General features: G+C 38.5%; 1 protein-coding gene across 4 annotated transcripts in view; it reads right to left on the bottom strand.

Annotated features, from left to right (window-relative positions):
- Nucleotides 1-4,106: 4,106 nt before the first annotated feature.
- cdh19 (cadherin 19, type 2) overlaps nt 4,107-18,177 on the bottom strand; it is a 52,717-nt gene continuing 38,646 nt past the window's right edge. For 3 of the 4 annotated variants that reach the window (XM_036129318.1, XM_036129317.1, XM_036129316.1), the window contains 4 exons: nt 17,699-17,820; nt 17,252-17,369; nt 11,558-11,806; nt 4,107-5,909 (listed from right to left, as the gene is read on the bottom strand). In XM_036129318.1, the coding sequence (XP_035985211.1) occupies nt 5,395-5,909; nt 11,558-11,806; nt 17,252-17,369; nt 17,699-17,820 (1,004 nt within the window). In that variant the 3' untranslated portion in view covers nt 4,107-5,394. Of the gene's footprint in view, nt 5,910-6,508; nt 6,545-11,557; nt 11,807-17,251; nt 17,370-17,698; nt 17,821-18,177 lie in introns of all 4 variants that reach the window. The other variant, XM_036129319.1, reaches the window with a different exon arrangement.

Here is an 18,177-nt window from a genome sequence, read left to right as displayed (position 1 = left end):
TTTATTTGTGTGTTACTGCTGCAAATAAAATGTGAAAAATCAATGTTAATATTTGGTACAGTAGCCTTTGTTTGCAATTACAGAGGTCAAACGTTTCTTGTAGTTTTTCACCAGGTTTGCATAAACATCAGCGGGGATTTTTGGCCCATTCCTCCACACAGATCTTCTCCATATCAGCCAGGTTTCTGCGCTGTTGCTGAGTAACACGGAGTTTGAGATCCCTCCAAAGATTTTCTGTAGGGTTTAGGTCTGAAGACTGGCTAGGCCACCTCAGAACCTTGATATGCTTCTTACGGAGACACTCCTTGGTTATCCTGGCTGTGTGCTTCGGGTCATTGTCATGTTGGAAGACCCAGCCACAACCCATCTTCAATGCTTTAACTGGAGGATGTTCCCCAAAATCTCGCATTACATGCCGCCAGTCATCCTCTCCCTAATACAGTGCAGTCGTCCTGTCCCATGTGCAGAAAAACACCCCCAAAGCATGATGCTTCCACCCCTATGCTTCACAGTAGGGATGGTGTTTTTGGGATGGTATTCATAATTCCTCTTCCTCTAAACATGGCAAGTGGAATTAAGACCAAAACTTCCTCCCATGACCATTGATCCAAATGGTCATGGGCAAACTTAAGACAGGCCTGGACGTGTGCTGATTTAAGTAGGGGAGCCTTCCGTGTCATGCATGACTTTAAACTATGATGTCTTAGTGTATTACCCACAGTAACCTTGGAAACAGTGGTGCCAGCTCTCTTCAGGTCATTGACCAGCTCCTCCCATGTAGTTCTTGGCTGATTCCTCACCTTTCTTAGGATCATTGATACGCCACGAGGTGAGATCTTGCATGGAGCCCCAGTCCGAGATTGACATCCAAGTTTCGTCTACAATTTTGTCTCTGGTGTCTTTGGACAGCTCTTTGGTCTTAGCTATGTTAGTAGTTAGAGTCTTACTGATTGTGTGGGGTGGACAGGTGTCATTATGCAGCTAATGACCTCAAACAGGTGCTTCTAACTTAGAATAATAAATAGAGTGGAAGTGGACTTTTTAGACGCAGACTAACAGGTCTTTGAGGACCAGAACTTTAGCTGGCACCTGTTTAAATACTTATTTGCAGCAGTAACAGAAAAATAAATCATTAAAAAAAATGTCTGTCTCTCACAGTGGACATGCACCTAACATGAACATTTCAGACCCTTCCATGATTTCTAAACGGGAGAACTTGCAAAGTCACAGGGTGTTCACATACTTATTTTTTCCCACTGTACCCATACATCCTGATGAATCCAATTAGGTAGATTACAGGCACGTCTTGAAGGCAAAAAGCTGGATGACTTTAAATTTTCTGCTTTTATATTCAGACAAGACAAAAGTTGACATCTTTGTCAATCACTTAACCTGGATGGCAATACATTTTCCTATGGCAATTATTATGGTCTCGGCCCATGTAGTGAGTTTACAGGGGTTTGGGGGGAGGACTTGTTTCCTTGTGGCCTCCCCTGCCTCTAACTTCTCTGTGTCAGGTGTTCCCTTTGAGATTGAGCATTGGCCCAGCCAGTCTAATCAACGCACACATAAAGAGGAGTAGCGTGGGGATATGTGGATGCTCCTGCTCTAGACTATGCTCCTCAATGCTTTGGGAGAAGTGTGAGACCCTGCTGCAGTCACCACAGCATGGACTATTATTTGATTGGTTTATTTAGTTGCTCTACACTTCCACTTGTGTATTCATACTGATTTATAGGTACACGTAAATTATTTAAATAAATATAGGTAATGCTTGATGTTGTGTTGTCTCCCCTCTTTTTGTTGCTACTGGTGAGCCAGAGTAGCAACATAATAAAGTAACAAAAACCTTGGTGTTATTTTTGACCAGGACATTTAAATCATTTAAATTCCATATTAGACAGGTTTCTAGGGTTTCCTTTTCACCTACAGAATATTGCCAAAATTAGAAATATATTGTCCAGGAGTGACGCAGCAAAACTTGATCATACATTTGTTACTTCAAGCTTGGACTATTGTAATTCTTTACAAGGGTTAATTGACTGATGTCCCAATAAGATCTAGAGAAACTCATTCATGCGTTTATAGTCGCATTGATTACTGTAACAGTGTCTTGAAAGCTCTACCCAAAGAAATCAATCAGACAGCTGCAGCTGGTCCAAAATGCTCACTAAATCCAGGAAGATAGAGCACATCACTCCAGTTCTAAAGTCCTTACACTGGCTCCCTGTGGCTCAGAGAATAGACTTTTAAACACCTTTTAGGTAACTTCCTTGTTGCTGAAATATGCTATACAAATAAACTTGACTTGACTTTACTTGACTTTTTCAGGAAGTCCACAAAATGCCGTTCAAAGCCTTCAGCTGATCCGAAATGCTGCATCTGACTTCTGATAAAAATTAAAAAGGGAGATCATGTTTCTCTATTTTCATTCATTGGCCCCCTGATAAATCAAGGATAGAATTTAAAATTCTTCTTCTAACGTATAAAGCCCTTAATAATCAAGCTCCATCATATATCAGAGCTCTGATTACCCCGTATGTTCCTAACAGAGCACTTCGCTCTCAGACTGCAGGTCTGCTGGTGGTTCCTAGAGTCTCTAAAAGTAGAATGGGAGGCAGATCCTTTAGCTATCAGGCTCCTCTCCTGTGGAACCAACTCCCAGTTTCAGTCCTTTAGGCAGAGACCCTGTGTAATTTAAAGACTATACTTAAAACTCGTTTTTTTTTACATTCTCCAATTTTTTATTATTTATTACTTAAACTTTTAAGTTTATGTTCTCTGTTTGATCTATTCAAAGAAGCTACATCTAGCCTGGCATTCTCATTAGCTGTTACACCATCCTGGAGAGGGGCATCCGCTGATCTACTCCTGCTAACTAAACATACTCTGTTGTTGAATGATAATCTCATAAAGGGCAAGCTCATGGTTATCCATAATCTTCTTCAATTTTTGAAGACTCCTGCTTTGCACAATCGCCTCCAGCATTCCCAGAGAAGTCCCCAGAACAGTGCCAACCTTCTTTATAAACTTGTTTATAAGCTTGTTTGGCATTGTAAGTCACTAGCACTGGTTTTACCCCAACTGATGAAGACACATGAGACTGCACTGTCCACAAACAGATTTGTAGAACATAATCAGCGTCTTGCTACAAACACTGAAGCAGGATTGGACAATTTATTGAGATTTTAAAAATATTGAGATTTCTTTTAAAGATATATTGGATAAGACTATAAAGTATATATCGAGACGATCTATGTTGCATTATAATTATATTTTATGTGTTCCATTATGTTATTTTACAGCTGTGTCTCATATTCATCTATAACTGTTTGTTAAATAAAACGAGGATGTGAGACATTTGGGATAAAGCTTTGATAATTTTTTATAATTACTTTATGAAAGGAAAACATATTGAGATAAATATCATATATTAGCAAAAATAATGAGATATAATTTTTGGTCCATATCACCCAGCCCTACACTGCAGGATGAAACCTCTCAAGGATGAAAGGTTCCTCTCTCCTTTCTTGTAGACAGCTTTGCTATTGTGGCTCCAACAGTGAAGCACCTTATAACAAATTATTTTTGTGTTTTGTATATGTGAATAACAACTATTATAGTCTTCGGGTGCAAATAAAGTGATCCGATCTTGGTGTGGGGATCCTTTCATTCAGCAAGGACAAGAAATCTGGTCAGAATTGGTGGAAAGGTGCATTGACCTAAATATAAGGCCATACTAAATATAAATCTGATAGAGCCTACAAAACACCCTTAACATACAACCAAAGCTACAGTGGAATGGTTCAAATTAAAGCATATGTATGTGTCAAACTACAGACCAAAATATGATGAAGAAAGTGTGGCAAGACTTGAAAATTGTTGTTCGCACTGGATTTTATTGAGTAGTAAGCACATTTCTTGTTGTTTTTTGGGTAAAATATTTAAAAATATAAATTTTCTTCCTCTTTTAAATCTTTTCTCCCTTTTATTGATCCACCACATAAAACCCTAATAAAATATGTTAATGTTTGTGGTTGTTACGTGACATAGTGTGAAACATGTCCATGAGGTGTGAATACCTTGTAAGAAATCACCATCATGTGTTTGATTAAAGCTTACAGAACATGAACTGTCCTGGGGTCTCGTTTATAAAGCTTGCATATCCACAAAATAAGGCATGAAATGTGTGTACATCACTTTCCCCATAAAAGTTGGGATCTGTAAAAAAAAAAACTTGGCAGGAAAATATGCTGTCCTCACAGAGACAGCCAACTGAACGATGATTCCTCTCAGATGTTCAATTTCACTCCATAACAGATTTCATAGATCAGCTTTATTATAAGCATTCAAAACCCCACTGTTATTCACTCTTGAGCTGGTGACACAAAACAACCTTTCAAATAACTAAAAAAATGCCCTTAAGCCAACTTAAATCTTAAACAAAAGTCCACGCAACATTTTATCAAGGTTTTCTACCATCACATTCCTCTCAGGGTGACGCGTACCGCTAATTAACAGATAAATTCTGACAAGGTGTGAGGCAATTACTTTAGTTGCTGTAAACGGTTGAATACACTTCTGTGTAATACTGCACAGCGGATTCAGTGGCGCTGCTGGAAGACCTTGAAAATGGGAGAATTAGGAGGGAGTGCAGTCTCAGGGATGGAAGATTTCCTGGCCAGTGATGACGACTGGCAAATATTTTGCTTGAGATTCCAAGTATTGCATTCTGCTATAACCTACAGGGGACAGTGTATATAAACCCCCCACGTGTTGGGTCCTAACCTGCTCTCCAAACCCCAGAGCGCAGAGAAGGTGTGCTTTAATACTGCTCACAGCCATGCGGCGCTCAGCTGTGGATCATCCCATAAGCTCCGCGAGGCTCATCTCCGGCCTAAAACTGCAATCGATTTCACTTTTTAACAAGTTCTTCTAATGTGGACAACATCTTTTGCTTTTACCTCTGATTTTCACATTTAATAAACTCCTCTCAGTGAAATTTTTTTGACTGATTCTCTGCTCTTTCTCCATGGTGGCCGTTACACCATGAAAAAGAAATCAGCTGACTCATTTAAATACAGATTCATTCATGAGGTGCTTTGCATCGACCATTTATGGTTGAATCTGGGCCTGCAGAGGGCAGAACCTGAGGAGGAACCAGGTATGCAAACATTCAGGTACAGCTGTGATCTATAAAGGGAAATTGCGTGCTGGTGTGCGTGTGCATGGTTTTATAAATCATAATTCCTTTTTTTGGGGGTGGGGGTATGCCCTTTTTTGGGTGTACGTACAGTTTTAGTATGGGTTCTACACAAAGTTTTGTAAACGGTCTGGTCAGCCCTTAACAAGTATTATTAATAATATAAAAATACAAAACATTAAAATAGTTATTTAGAATATTGTGTCCTCCTCTGCTCCGCCATACCAAGGGGTGAGCCTCACTACATAAGGCTTGGAGTTAAACACAGGCTTTTCAGGTTCAAATTCCAAAGAGGAGGAGTCCAGTGAGCTCAAAGACCCTGAGGGGGACCCTGACCCTTCATAAGCATAAGTCCGAAGGCAATCAAACGGTGGGACATAAGGATCCTGATCAGCTTCTGCCAGCCTGTCCAGGATAAACTGCCTGAAGACCTCGTCCTCTGGCCCAATGAGGTGTGACTCTCGGAGTGACATCCGTATGCTGGCCCTGACTTCCTCTCTGCGCAGCCTCCTCTCCCTCCTCCTCGGATGAGGGCGCAGTGGGACGACAGGCTGGCAAAAGTCCAGGCCGGCTCCCCACTCCTCACTTTCCCCGTAATGAAGCATCTTCTGGGAGAAAGGCAGCTCCAACTCCTTCGCCTCCACCTCCGTCCCCTCCTGGTGCTTACGCCGGTGCCTCCTCACCATCAGCATTAGAACCGACAGCGCTGCAGACATAACACAGTGCGAGATCATTACAGTTAAACACCAGGGCACGAGCTTAGCGAGGAGAAAGAAACACAGCATACGGTGCCTGATGGAGCATGCATGAAAATAATAGCAGCCAGATTTGTTTTCCTGCAACATGTTTCCTGCAAATATGGAAAAAAAAACATTGGCAATATTTTACTTTTTTTTTTATTTCAGCTCAAATATAAAGAGTAAACTCTTTTATATGCTCCACGAGGCACAGAATACTAAAATAGAGTTTATCTTTTTTTTTCCTGCTGTTTTAACAGGCTCTTGTTCTCTGGGAAGTGTTAGCATTGCGGGTTTTGTCATTAATCTTTCATGTGATGGGCAGAGGGAGGACACAAAGCAGCTAAGGTCATAATAAAGCTCTTCACTATGCACACCCATCAGTGTCCCAGGATGGCATTGTTACTGATGTATTGCAACCAATACTCTCATTACCTGACATCATTGCTCTGCAAGCCCCAATATTGTAATCGTGTGTTAAAGGCACGCTGGTGAGTTAACAAAAGGCAGCTTCAACAATGAAAGTGGAAATTTGTTAATGAAAAACCCCGCTGTTTCATATACTTGCCGAATGGTTGTCAGGTGGAAGTGCTTTTTCTCACATCTGCTGGGAAACAGGGACGTTGTGAAAACAACAATACAGAAAAACATGGCTCGACTTGTTTTTTCCTAAAAGTTTCATGTTAAACGTCTTTATCGATAGTTTACCAATGAAATGTCCTGATAATTTGTTGCTCTGACTTCTCTACTACTTATCTATGTCAGCATGTGACACATTACCTCACTGCTGGCCCAGCAGCTTGTTTCATACACCCTCTGACAAAGAACAAGCTGTTATGTCTTTGCAAGAAGTGTTTCTGCTTAGTAAAAATGTCTTAGCCTTAAAGCAAAGCAGATGTTCTGTTAATAGCGACTAAACAGAACATGAACTCCTGGAATCTGGCAGAGCTCCTGACAAAATAGATAATGTGTGTGGTTTTTTTTTTTTGTGCTGCAAAATTGTTTTAAAAGTTAAGAGGATTTATGGAATCTACTCAGCCCGGTTAAGATGGCAGTTTCTTTTTATATAAACAAATGTGATCAAATGGTTAGTCAAATTATAACTTCTTACAACTTTAGTGGGACATATGCTCTCTGCATTATAACAAAATAAAAAAAATATTCAAGTATGCACACCCTAAACTTTAAATTTAGGTGAAGCATGATTTAAATGATAAGATAAGATAAGATAAGATAAGATAAGATAAGATAAGATAAGATAAGATAAGATAGGGCTTTATTGATCTCACAGTGGAGAAATTCACTTGTCACACATCGGCTCAATAATCAAAAGAAGGTGCCAAAAGGAGGAAAAGGTGCATACGGTATAAACAGTGTGTCCACATATATACAGTGGATCAAAAAATAAAAATACAAAGGAATAAAGCAGAGATTTAGGATGACTATGTACATTCAAGGTGACTTATATGCATATGGATTTGACATTGTACATTAAAGTGGCACCATGTAAAGGACAACAGTGAGGTAGTGAGGTAACTCTAACAGCTGAAGTCGCTTATTTAACAGGATTAACAGAAATGGAGAAATCAGTCTTCTGTCCGTCAGCAGAAGGCTCTTAAAAATATACACAATATAAATATATATCATGACACAGTGAATACAGTTCTCAGTGATCAGAGGGGGTATGGGAGAAGAGAGACCATCCAAAAAAACAAACATTTCTCCAAAATTGTTGGAAACGAACTTGGTCTACGACACCAAACCTCAAGGACAGGTTATAAAGGGGGTATTTTAGTCAGTATCAAACGTCTTCATAACATGAAAATGTGCCTGTTGTTGTAGTGGAGGGGAAAGGTGTTAATTATTCTGTCTCAGCCCAGGGTCCTGGAGAGGTTTTGCCGGGTCACTGGTTCAACCGTCCCTTTTGCTGTTCCCCAGGTATTTTTTTATTTATTTTTTTTTCGATGAGACAAACTAGGAAAACTGCACTCAAAGCTCATTGATGTAGAAGTTGATATTTGATCTCTGACCCTTCATATTACCAGTCCAAAAAAGTTTTAAGAAATCCTGAGTGTTGTTAATGGTACACGCATGCTCGTATTTCTTTTGCAGCATCTGGGAAATTGATGCGTCTTTGCAGCGTGTGGAGCTCTGCCAAATAGTTCTCATTGCTGATTAAATAGTGACACAAGCGAAATACGTTGTCTGTTGTACCTTTGAGGAAACTTCTCTTTGGAAGCCTAAACCTAAACAGACAAGATGGATGTTTTTGGAGAATTGTTCTGTACCTCACCAGGCAGTCCAACTGTGTCAATGGATCAACATCTGAAATTTGAGCAGTTGTTCACAATCAGACTTTACAACATACATTGTTCCAAAGAAATCATCCAATATATTTCCCTCATTTTTTTAAAATATAAATTTTTTTTAACCAATGGCCTTAATATTCACACCACAAGAAAGCAGATATTCTATCAGGGGTATCTATTGTACGGTAGATGTAGAGAGGTGAAAAGCATAACTTGTTCTCTGAGATGGTGTTGAGTAAATCTTAGTGTCTCAAATAATTGGTAGTTTTTTTATGGATTCTTGCCCAATCTGCCAGTCTGTTCCCAAATGTTTAAACAGCTATCTACACGACAACTGATCCCAACAGTGTTTCTCCATCTGATTCATTATCATCTCTAAATCCACATCTTTCTTAGAAGAGATTGTAAGTCAGTTAATGTTTTCAATCCTCCAAACAGGTGCTTGTCACTTTGCGCTTTTGAAGCCTTTTTACTTTTGGTCATTTGGCAACTAAACTTTTTAACTCTGAAAGTTAAGCAACAGCAATGTGTCAATTTTGTTCCTACTGGCAGGGGGTACCTGCAGCCGCTCTGACAACAGATTATTTTAAGTAACTTCAATGTGTCACTCATAGTCTACTGCAAGGAACATGGTTCAACAAGTCCATAAAATACCAACCAACATTAAGTCACTTTGAGAATAATCTGTCAAAATGAGATCAAAGTAACTCTCTATTTTCTTTTAGGTTTTTAACATGTTTCAACAACACATTTCACGTTTTGGAAAGACTGCATTAAAATTTAAGCAACACCATTGAGCTTAACATTTCAGCTAGCTAATTAAAATTGATCTGGATGCAAGTCTCAGGGTTGTTTTTCCTCAATTTCAATTTATATTTTCACATTAACCCATGACTGTTTTCTACAGACCCCCTCAGACATTGGAACCATCTGAAAGACATAAACCTTTAGTATTGTATCCTGTTCTTTAACATATTGCCCAAATGTTGGCAATAATGGCCGCACGACATCACATCCTGTGACGTAATGCTGCGGTAAGGCACTGCGCTCTACAAGCTAATTCGATAAGAACTGTTGTACACAGCTGCGATCAACAACAATTATATTGGATTTCGAGAGGACTTCACCATTGAAATTCGCAAGAGCTATTGTGGAAGCAACATGTGCCTGGCAGTTAGATGTTCCAATGCATTGGGTAAAAGTGAAAAAAAAAAAACATTCGTTTTTTCACCTTTCCAATTCATGATACACCACGGGTTCTTTTGTTGGATTGTCAACTTGAAGAAGGAGCATGAAGGGATTTGCCTTCATGCTTCTGGCCACGTTGTCTGTAGCCAACATTTTAAAGACGAATGTGTTCAAGATGACATGAGAACGAGACTTTTCGGTAGGTTTTTCATTTTTATAATGTAGAATTTGTCGGCACATTTGTTTACCCAACCAGAGGGGCGGAGTGATACGACACACTCTGAAAGAATGCTCACTGTTGAGAAGCCCACTTATTTTATGCGACTTTGGTCTTATTTTTCTAAAGTTGCTTGTAAAGTTCATGAGTTGCGGGTTGCAGTTTTTTTTGGGCTTGTGTCTGAAAGTGAAGTCGATTGTTTAGGCTCTAAACTAAGTGATGCTGAAATATCCCTCCGCCTCATAACACACTGCAGCTCATCGTGACAGCTGCCCGTATTTTCTGCAGTTCACGGTTGCAATAACTGATGATAACTGCTCTAAGTAGATTAGGTGGTGCAGCTCACCATTTTGAGCAGAGATGAGTTTTATACTCATTTTATAACATTGCAGAACCCAATCCATAAACCGTACTTTAATGCTTATTTGTTGTCTTTTTATGTCTCTAAAATATAAAATTAGCATTAATTTACATTTAAATGCTTAGTACCATGTCTATCTTTGTTTAAGGGGTTAAAAAAATTTTTGGCATGAAAACTGATATTTATTTACAAGGGGACAAATAGGGAATTGGGACTTGACGTCACAAACTGAGAGGAGGCAGTACTGTTCTTCACCAAGATGGCTGCCCCCATAAAAGGACCTTCAAATGAAAATTACTCTTAATTAGAAAAGCTTATCATTTATTGAACAGTATGTAATAATTTTATATTTAAAGTACTTTCAGCAGTTTGAATCCTGATTTTGACCGGACTTCTCCTTTAAAAACGGATAAAACGCGACTTGACCGTTCAGACCGTGGACGCTTTGAAAAATATCCGATACGTCCGAATTAGTATCACATACAGAAGTGGCCCAAATCGGACTTTTTAGGGGTTGAAAAAAATTGGAATTGGACCGTTTACACTGGCATGAAATACACAGCTATGGGTCGCATATGGGAAAAAAGATCAGATTAGGGTTGCATTTCCCTGCAGCGTGAAGCAGCCTAAGCAACTACGTCAAGAGCTTCAGGGAGGACATGGCAGCCCTGGAGGAAGATTATGAGGAGGTGGGGGCTGATAGCCTGGCAGAAGAGGAAGGAGAAGAGTAGTAAGCAGGGACATTTCTGTCTGCATTTTTTGTCTTATTTTTGAATGTTTTGAACAAAGGGGCTGCAAAAAAAACAAGTACAAGAGCTATAAATAGACCAGCTCCTGCTGTGCTACAGACAGTGAGCCAGTGACTCCGGCCACTATCCATCCGCATACACACACATCTCTCTCTCTCTCTCTCTCTCTCTCTCTCTCTCTCTCCATCCTTTTTGAAACTAAGAGTTACTTCATTGGTGCTGTGTCATATGAAGGGCTACCAGTACTGAGCTTTGAACTAGAAGAGCAAGAGCTCATCTCTTAACATTACGTAAAAGTTAAAATTTTTCATGCTTTTGTCATTTTTTAAATCTATAAAAATGCAAGTGTGATTAAAAGGGAAAAGTAAAAGGATAAAATAAAATTTTTGGTGCAGCTCACAGTTGGGTGATGCTGTTTTTAAACAGGTCCGAGGGCATCACCTCGGGGGCTCGGGGCCCATGGGCACCATGTTGGTGACCCAGGCTCTATCTGCTTTGAGAGTTACAGTGTGTCGTAGCTGTGGGGGGTATGCGGAGGGGAGCGAGTATTTACGACACATGCTATTTTCAAAAGGTCCTGTAGGGGGAGTGCAGCTCAAAAAGTTACTTAGAATGGCTTTAAACATTACGATTTCAGTGACCGATGTTCTCCAGTGTTACATTTATAGCTATAATGACTCCAGGAATACCAGACATTGACCATTGCTTGCCGTAAACAAGCGATGGTCCAAAATCGGTGTGATGGTTACCAAAAAAGTAACCATCACACCTCAGTAGCATGTTCCACACTTACCAGTGAGCATGACCAGGCAGACTAAAACCCCGATCAAGGTTTGCATGCTGACCCCAGAGAGAGCGAGTGCTTCCACCCCTCCTGTGGGACAGTGGCCAGCCGGCAGGCAGCTGCAGACGCTGATGGTCAAAGTGGTGGTGCTGGAGAGGGCTGGGGTGCCGCTGTCGGTCACCACCACAGGAAGCAGGTACTCAGTTCGATCCTTACGTGTGAACGTACTCCTGCGTGCCAAGATGCCTGCCGTGTTATCTGAAAAGATGGCAACAGTGAAATGCACACGTTACACATTTGCAATAAACACTTAATATGCTTACAAGGACTGATCCTGATCTGGATAGTTAAAAAAATAAATACTATATATAACGGAAATACTTAAATCTTGATTGGAAATCAGTTTTTTTACACAACAATACAAAGAGAAAGAAATTGAGAAATTTGTTTCATTTTTAATGCATTTTATGGATTTCATCTGGCCACTGAACAATAACTTATCTACAGTAAAATAGGATTTGTGGCACATAATAATATGCTTTGTTTAATCTCTTTCTTCATGATACATTATTCATCTCCCTGTTGCTGTCTGTACCATTGTGCTCGCGTGGATAACCAGACTTTTGTTGCACCATCATATGTTTCATTATAGCTTATTCAACACATTTAGAAATATTGCATGCCTTTCCACTGACGTGTCTCTATTCATCCTGTCTCTGTTTATTGTAAGAGTTTTAAAACAGAAACTGTCCTCTGACTAATAAATGAAACATTTTAATTTATTTATTTATTGTGATGCTGTCAGGCACAAAACGAAAAAACACTTGCCGCCTCTTCGCAAGGACTCCCTTGAAAAAGAGGTTCTTAATCTCAGTAGGACTTTCTTGCTAAATAAAGGTTAAATTGAAAAACATGAAGACACCCAACGACTCGGGTGGAAGGATCTTTATATGAGTAAGGAATAAGTTGAACATATATCCACACCGTAGAGGAAAAAAGATTTTCCAGGAGCTTCACATAAAATAAAATAAACGTAAACAGCAAACAATCAAAACTTTTTTCTCTGTATCCTCGATTTAAACCTGATTGGATAAAACATCTGCCTGGTTGTCTCTGCGTTAGCAACAGAACTCAGCTCGATCTTCCACTTACTCTCCCTTTCTGTTGTGGTTATGTTTGATGTATACCAATTAGAAAGAGAGGCCTAATGATTGGCTGAGTAAGATGATGTGTGAAGGTAACCGTTATATTCTATAAAAGGTCTAAGGGAAGTTCTTGCCGCTTTTGCTGAAACCTCTGTGGGGCAAATGACCTGATGTGGCAGACAAATGTTTGTTCAATCATATTTCACTGACTTCTCATTGACTGGCTTCGCAAAACCTGGTTTACAATTTAAACAAGAGAGACATCAAAAAGGTCAATACACTATCAATGGAATGTTACGTGCTCACATTCAGAAGTTAACAATTAATCAATATCTAAAATTATGACCGCATATGGATTGTTTCAAAGACAGCTGAATTAGTAAAATTGCGTATAAACGTTGAGGGGGGAGAAAACATGTATTCCATAAGAATTCAAGATGCCAAAGGTTTGGGATTAGAGGTTTTTGTGGCTAAATCTAAAAGGTCTACAGGGATGTTTTGACGGGCCTTGGTGAAGACGGTTAAACGTGAAAGGTCAGATCTGAGAGGTTCTGTTCACTGCAAGGGAATCTTTGCAGGTTCAATTTATGCTCACTAAATTTTTTACAGCCACCTTAAAGGAATGTTTACAGATTGATCTGATTTTTTTTGTTGGGGGGAAAGGGGGTGTATCCTTGCCTAAAGTCACTAAAGAGAAATGTCAGGAATGTTCAGGATGACATTTCTTCTTCCTAGAAGAATAATTACAAGTTTAATTTATGCTAAAGGTCCCTGCAAAAAAGACCAAGGCACCCAAGAGCTAGTTTGATCAACTTGGTGGAAAAGTCCTCCAACTGCCACCAAAGCTTTTGCCTAGAAAGAAGATACAACTATAATAATTTATGTGTAAAATATTTTTAGGGGATACAATGTTTGTTTTTTTTTTTTTAAATCAAGGCCCTAACTTCTTTATATATACCTTTGTTGCATGTTTGGAGGCAGCACGATGTTGGGGGAGCTTCAACTGCAAAGCGAGTAAAAAAAAAACTAATTTGGTTCTGTCCAAAGAGGAAAAATGTGCCTGCAGCATTTATGCTCTGTTTCTACACAGCTTAGTAAGTTGTCCATAAAGATGGAGTACCTTACATTCGATCTAAGGAAATTTATTTTCCTATAGATGGTTGGAAACATAACGGGGGTGGGGAGGGGTCATGTGAAGCAGGCTCATTTTTTTTAGTGCTATTTCCCCTGGAGTTTTACCAAAATCACACTTAGACCATGTGTTTGAAAAAAAGAAAGACCCAGTAATAAGGTTATGTTATGAATACAATAAACCTTTAGGTATCATTCCACAAAACCTTTCTTTACCATGACGAACTAAACATGAGCTCATGAGCAGCTAGTTGACTTGTATACTAAGAGCTCCTTCTTTGAAATTAAGTCCTTGAATCTTAGTACACCAATGTCTTCATGGACTCATGCCCCCCTAATACAACCGTGTTAATAAGGTGAAATACATCATGACATGTGATGTTAACGATATTACACAACTGTTTAAATCACATGTATGTGATATATGATATAAGCAGTCATGTCAAAAAGAAAGACATCGTGTGGTATTTTTAGTTCTATAATAAGATTTGCACATATTTTCATATACAAATTTTAATTTATCTCTGGAAAAGAAAGTGAGTTAATGGCTCTTAAATAACACATATTGTTATATTTTCTAAATAAAAGAAAAACAAAAATGTATGTTATAGTTGCTTCCCCTTCAAAACTTTCAATTTGTTATTTCTCAGCTGGTTCTTGTTGAATTTGTTTTGGGTCATTGCCATGTTGAAGGGTCCAATCCCGATTCAGTCTTAATTATCTACAGATGGGCTCACATTTTCTTCAAGCACCCTTTGATACCTAATAGAATTCATGGTGGATTTTTCTTCTTCTTGGCGATTTCAAAAAATGCTCAAATAATTCAGTTTTAGACTCATCTGCCTAAAGAATATTATTCCACAGCCGATCTTTGTCTAACTTCTCTTTGACAAACTTCAGTTTTGTTTTCAGGTTTTTCTTGGAGAGGAATGTTTCCCGCTTGAAAGGGGTGAAACGTAACTAGTTATATTTACTCGCAGTACTGTAATTAAGTGTACTTTGTACTTTAAGTAGATTAGAAAAGCTGAACTTTTACTTATACCTGAGTGTGATTTGATGTGTTTTTAATTAGTTACATTTGCCATCGCATCCATTACTAAGTAAAAACAAAGAAAAAAAAAGAAAAAACAGTGGGAGCAACGGCAGTGATCCATCATCTTGAGATCAGTTATCAGACGCTAACATGGGGGCACATCTATTGGACATTAGTGCCACTAACAAATACACAACTAAGGTTAAAGTGTATAAAGGTGCTTCTTTGATTAAAAGCAGTGTGAGACCAATAACTCTTCTTTTCCTTTGTGACTTGCAAGAGACTGACTTTCTACTGCTTAAAAAAAAGTAACTAAAGTAATTTTTACTTAAAATAAAATAATTAATGAGGTACTTCTTACGTTTACTTGAGTAACATTTCACACTGGTAACTTGACTTGTATGTAGGTCAAATTTGGTCAAAGTTGCTGTACATTTACTTTAGTACATTGTTTTGGAACTCCTTCCACACCATTCATCAAAGTTGAATTGAGGTAGTCTCTTTCTAATTGCACAGGCCTGCCCTATGTCCCTGCATTACCATCCATCCATCTATGGATGGATGGATAGATGGATGCGTTTTTTTTCTTTTTGCATCTTGCATTCTCCTTTCAGGGTGAAATTGCTTGGACAGCCAGAGCTGGGCATGTTTACTGTTGTTTTAACCATCTTCCAGTTGTAAACTATTTTTCAAATAGAAATGGCTTATTTCAAATTCTTATCAGGATCCATTAAATCTCTAACAAGTGGCTCCATTATTCTGCCTGAAGTCTTCAGACACGGTCTTTAGATCTTACCATGGTCTTCTCTCTCACTTCAGCTGTCAAGTGCATTAAACTGAATGTCTGATGTATGAGCAGGACAAACTTTGTTCAAAAAGCTGAGTAATGATGCTCTAATAATGTGCACCTGATTTAATGTTTCTCTCTGGGAGTTTAGATGTTTTAAGAGTAAATACGTGTGTGTCCTAATTTATTGCTCACACGAAATTTGCTATTTTTTTTATTACCTTGCCTAGAGTTTTAACAAACCTGTTTGTTAGTTTTAATTGTTGGTTGCATTGTTCAGTATGGTTAAAAATTGATAGTGAAATTGGATTTGTCAAATATATGCTAATAGAGTGTCCTGTGAGTGGTAGAAATGACCCTGACAATAATCTTGGAGTGTATGAACAGTTTACATATTAAATATAAAAGTGCAGTGCAATTGCCTACAGATACAATGGGATTCACCAACATGTTAAAAGTTATTTTTAAGAAAATTGGAAAAAAAAGTGTACAAAAGCAAACAAATAAATATTAACTACAATCCAGAATCAGAAATGTGTATAAAATCCCATGTAATCACAATTAAAACCTGCACAGAAAGCAAACTTTTGATATTTCCTCTTAATAGCCGTTTCTCCCCTAAGCACCCATTTACTAATGCTACTCACTTAATGGTTCTCATGTGCTGCACAATAGATCAATATTGCCAATATTTAGTTTGGGATCCCACAAGGTCAGAAATGAAGTGAATTAAGTACACAGCAAAAATTATCATTGTAAAATAGTATATATGGCAAAAATAACTTACAAAAAAGTAACAGTAATTATGAATATTTTAAAATGAAATATTAAACAGGGGTACCATGACAACTCACACAGCATCAACACCACTGGAAGTAATTCTTCTTTAATCAACTTAACTGGGTCACAACTCTGTCTTCTACTGTTACCTTTGTATTCAGAAACTCAAATGTGTGGTGGCCAATAATGTAAATTTGTTATGTACACATTTGAATGAAGCTGTTATGAACCTGTCCAATTATAAGGAGAATGTACTCTAGAACAACATAATTCACTGATAGATGCAGTTTTGGAACTCCTCAAGATCTTCAGGATTTGCTTTGTGAATTTTCCCTTCTTCAAACCAGAAGGGTTTGATAACAAAAAAAAAACTCAATTTCCCTCTGCATTTCAAATTATGTGTTTCCTTGGACATTTTCAAGGATTTTTGTCAGGACCAACATCCTTAAATTTTTGACTCAATTCAATACTCCCTGTGGAACTTTTTTACCACTCAGGCAAGCATTAAGGGATTGTCTATTTGGGCAGGTGATGTAACTGTAAGTCTTCTATATTCAGAATCTGACTACTTGTGTTTTTGTCAATCTTCGTGCAACAGAAAAGACCTTGGTGAAAAAAGACCAAGAAACCTTGGGTTGACAAAGAGAGAAAACACAATCTTGATGAAGGAGCTTCCCTAAAAAAGCAAAAACATAACAAAAAAAACTCTTAAGTGTTACTGCACGGTAGTATATTTACCTTGAGTACAATAAAACATATCTAGATTTAAATAGCCTATGGAGCTATAATAAAATTAATTATTTGCACCATTTTTAATTAACAATAACCTTGATTATCTCTGATGGTGAAGTTTGGATTGATGCGCTCATCAGGGACCATAGAGTAGTAAAAGTGGTGCTCCTCCACAGCCTCGTCTGGGTCAACAGCACTGAGAAGCTGAATGAGCTCAAGAGACACAAGACAACGGAGAGAAGAAAAATAGGCATCACAGTTTCTAAAGCTCAAACAATATAGTGTATTAGAGTTCTGACTACCGTCTTTACCTTCTTTCTGAGACATAAAAAAGTAATTGAATTCATCTGTTAATTCAATGAGTATACCTGCTATACAAATATTGAATATTTCCATGTCAAATAAAAGTGCTTTGGAAACTAGAGCTATGCTACCACATGATAAAACATTACAATGTATTAGCAGACTGAATTCATGCACATTTTGATTTCAACATTGCCCCAAAGTAAATCATGAACGCGAGCACACCATAATATACATACTTCTCCCGCCTGCGTGCCTTCACAGATATATGGCTGGTAATCCCTTGCAAGCCTTGGCATGTTGTCGTTTACGTCCAGCACGGTGATGAACACCACCACGGAGGAGGATAAATGGTTCTGTGCTGCGGCAGTGAAGACAGACATTTACTGAAGTCCACTGGGTGCATGTATCACAGATGCTTTGTGAAAGCTTTGGCAAAATAACACTTAAGACTGATAAATGTTTTATGCTCTTAGACCACGGCTGTGCTGCACAATAAGGACCATGGAACAGAACAATAACTAAAGAATCAATGGAGTTAACTGAATCCATAATTTTGAAATACCTTATTCCTAATGCCTATTTAATCTTTATTTTAGAACCACACTTAACACACAAACCAAATGCTATGTGTGGTTAAAGACACTACACATCACTCTGAACGAACTTTTCCTCATAGGCAAGGGTGGCCAGCAAGGTAAGGCTCCATACTTTCTGG

The sequence above is a fragment of the Fundulus heteroclitus genome, unplaced genomic scaffold (genome assembly GCF_011125445.2).
Source record: "Fundulus heteroclitus isolate FHET01 unplaced genomic scaffold, MU-UCD_Fhet_4.1 scaffold_155, whole genome shotgun sequence".
In the NCBI taxonomy this organism is placed as follows: Eukaryota; Metazoa; Chordata; class Actinopteri; order Cyprinodontiformes; family Fundulidae; genus Fundulus; species Fundulus heteroclitus.
The sequence above is the reverse complement of the archived record's forward strand: the minus strand, read 5'-3'. Positions and strand labels throughout refer to the sequence as shown.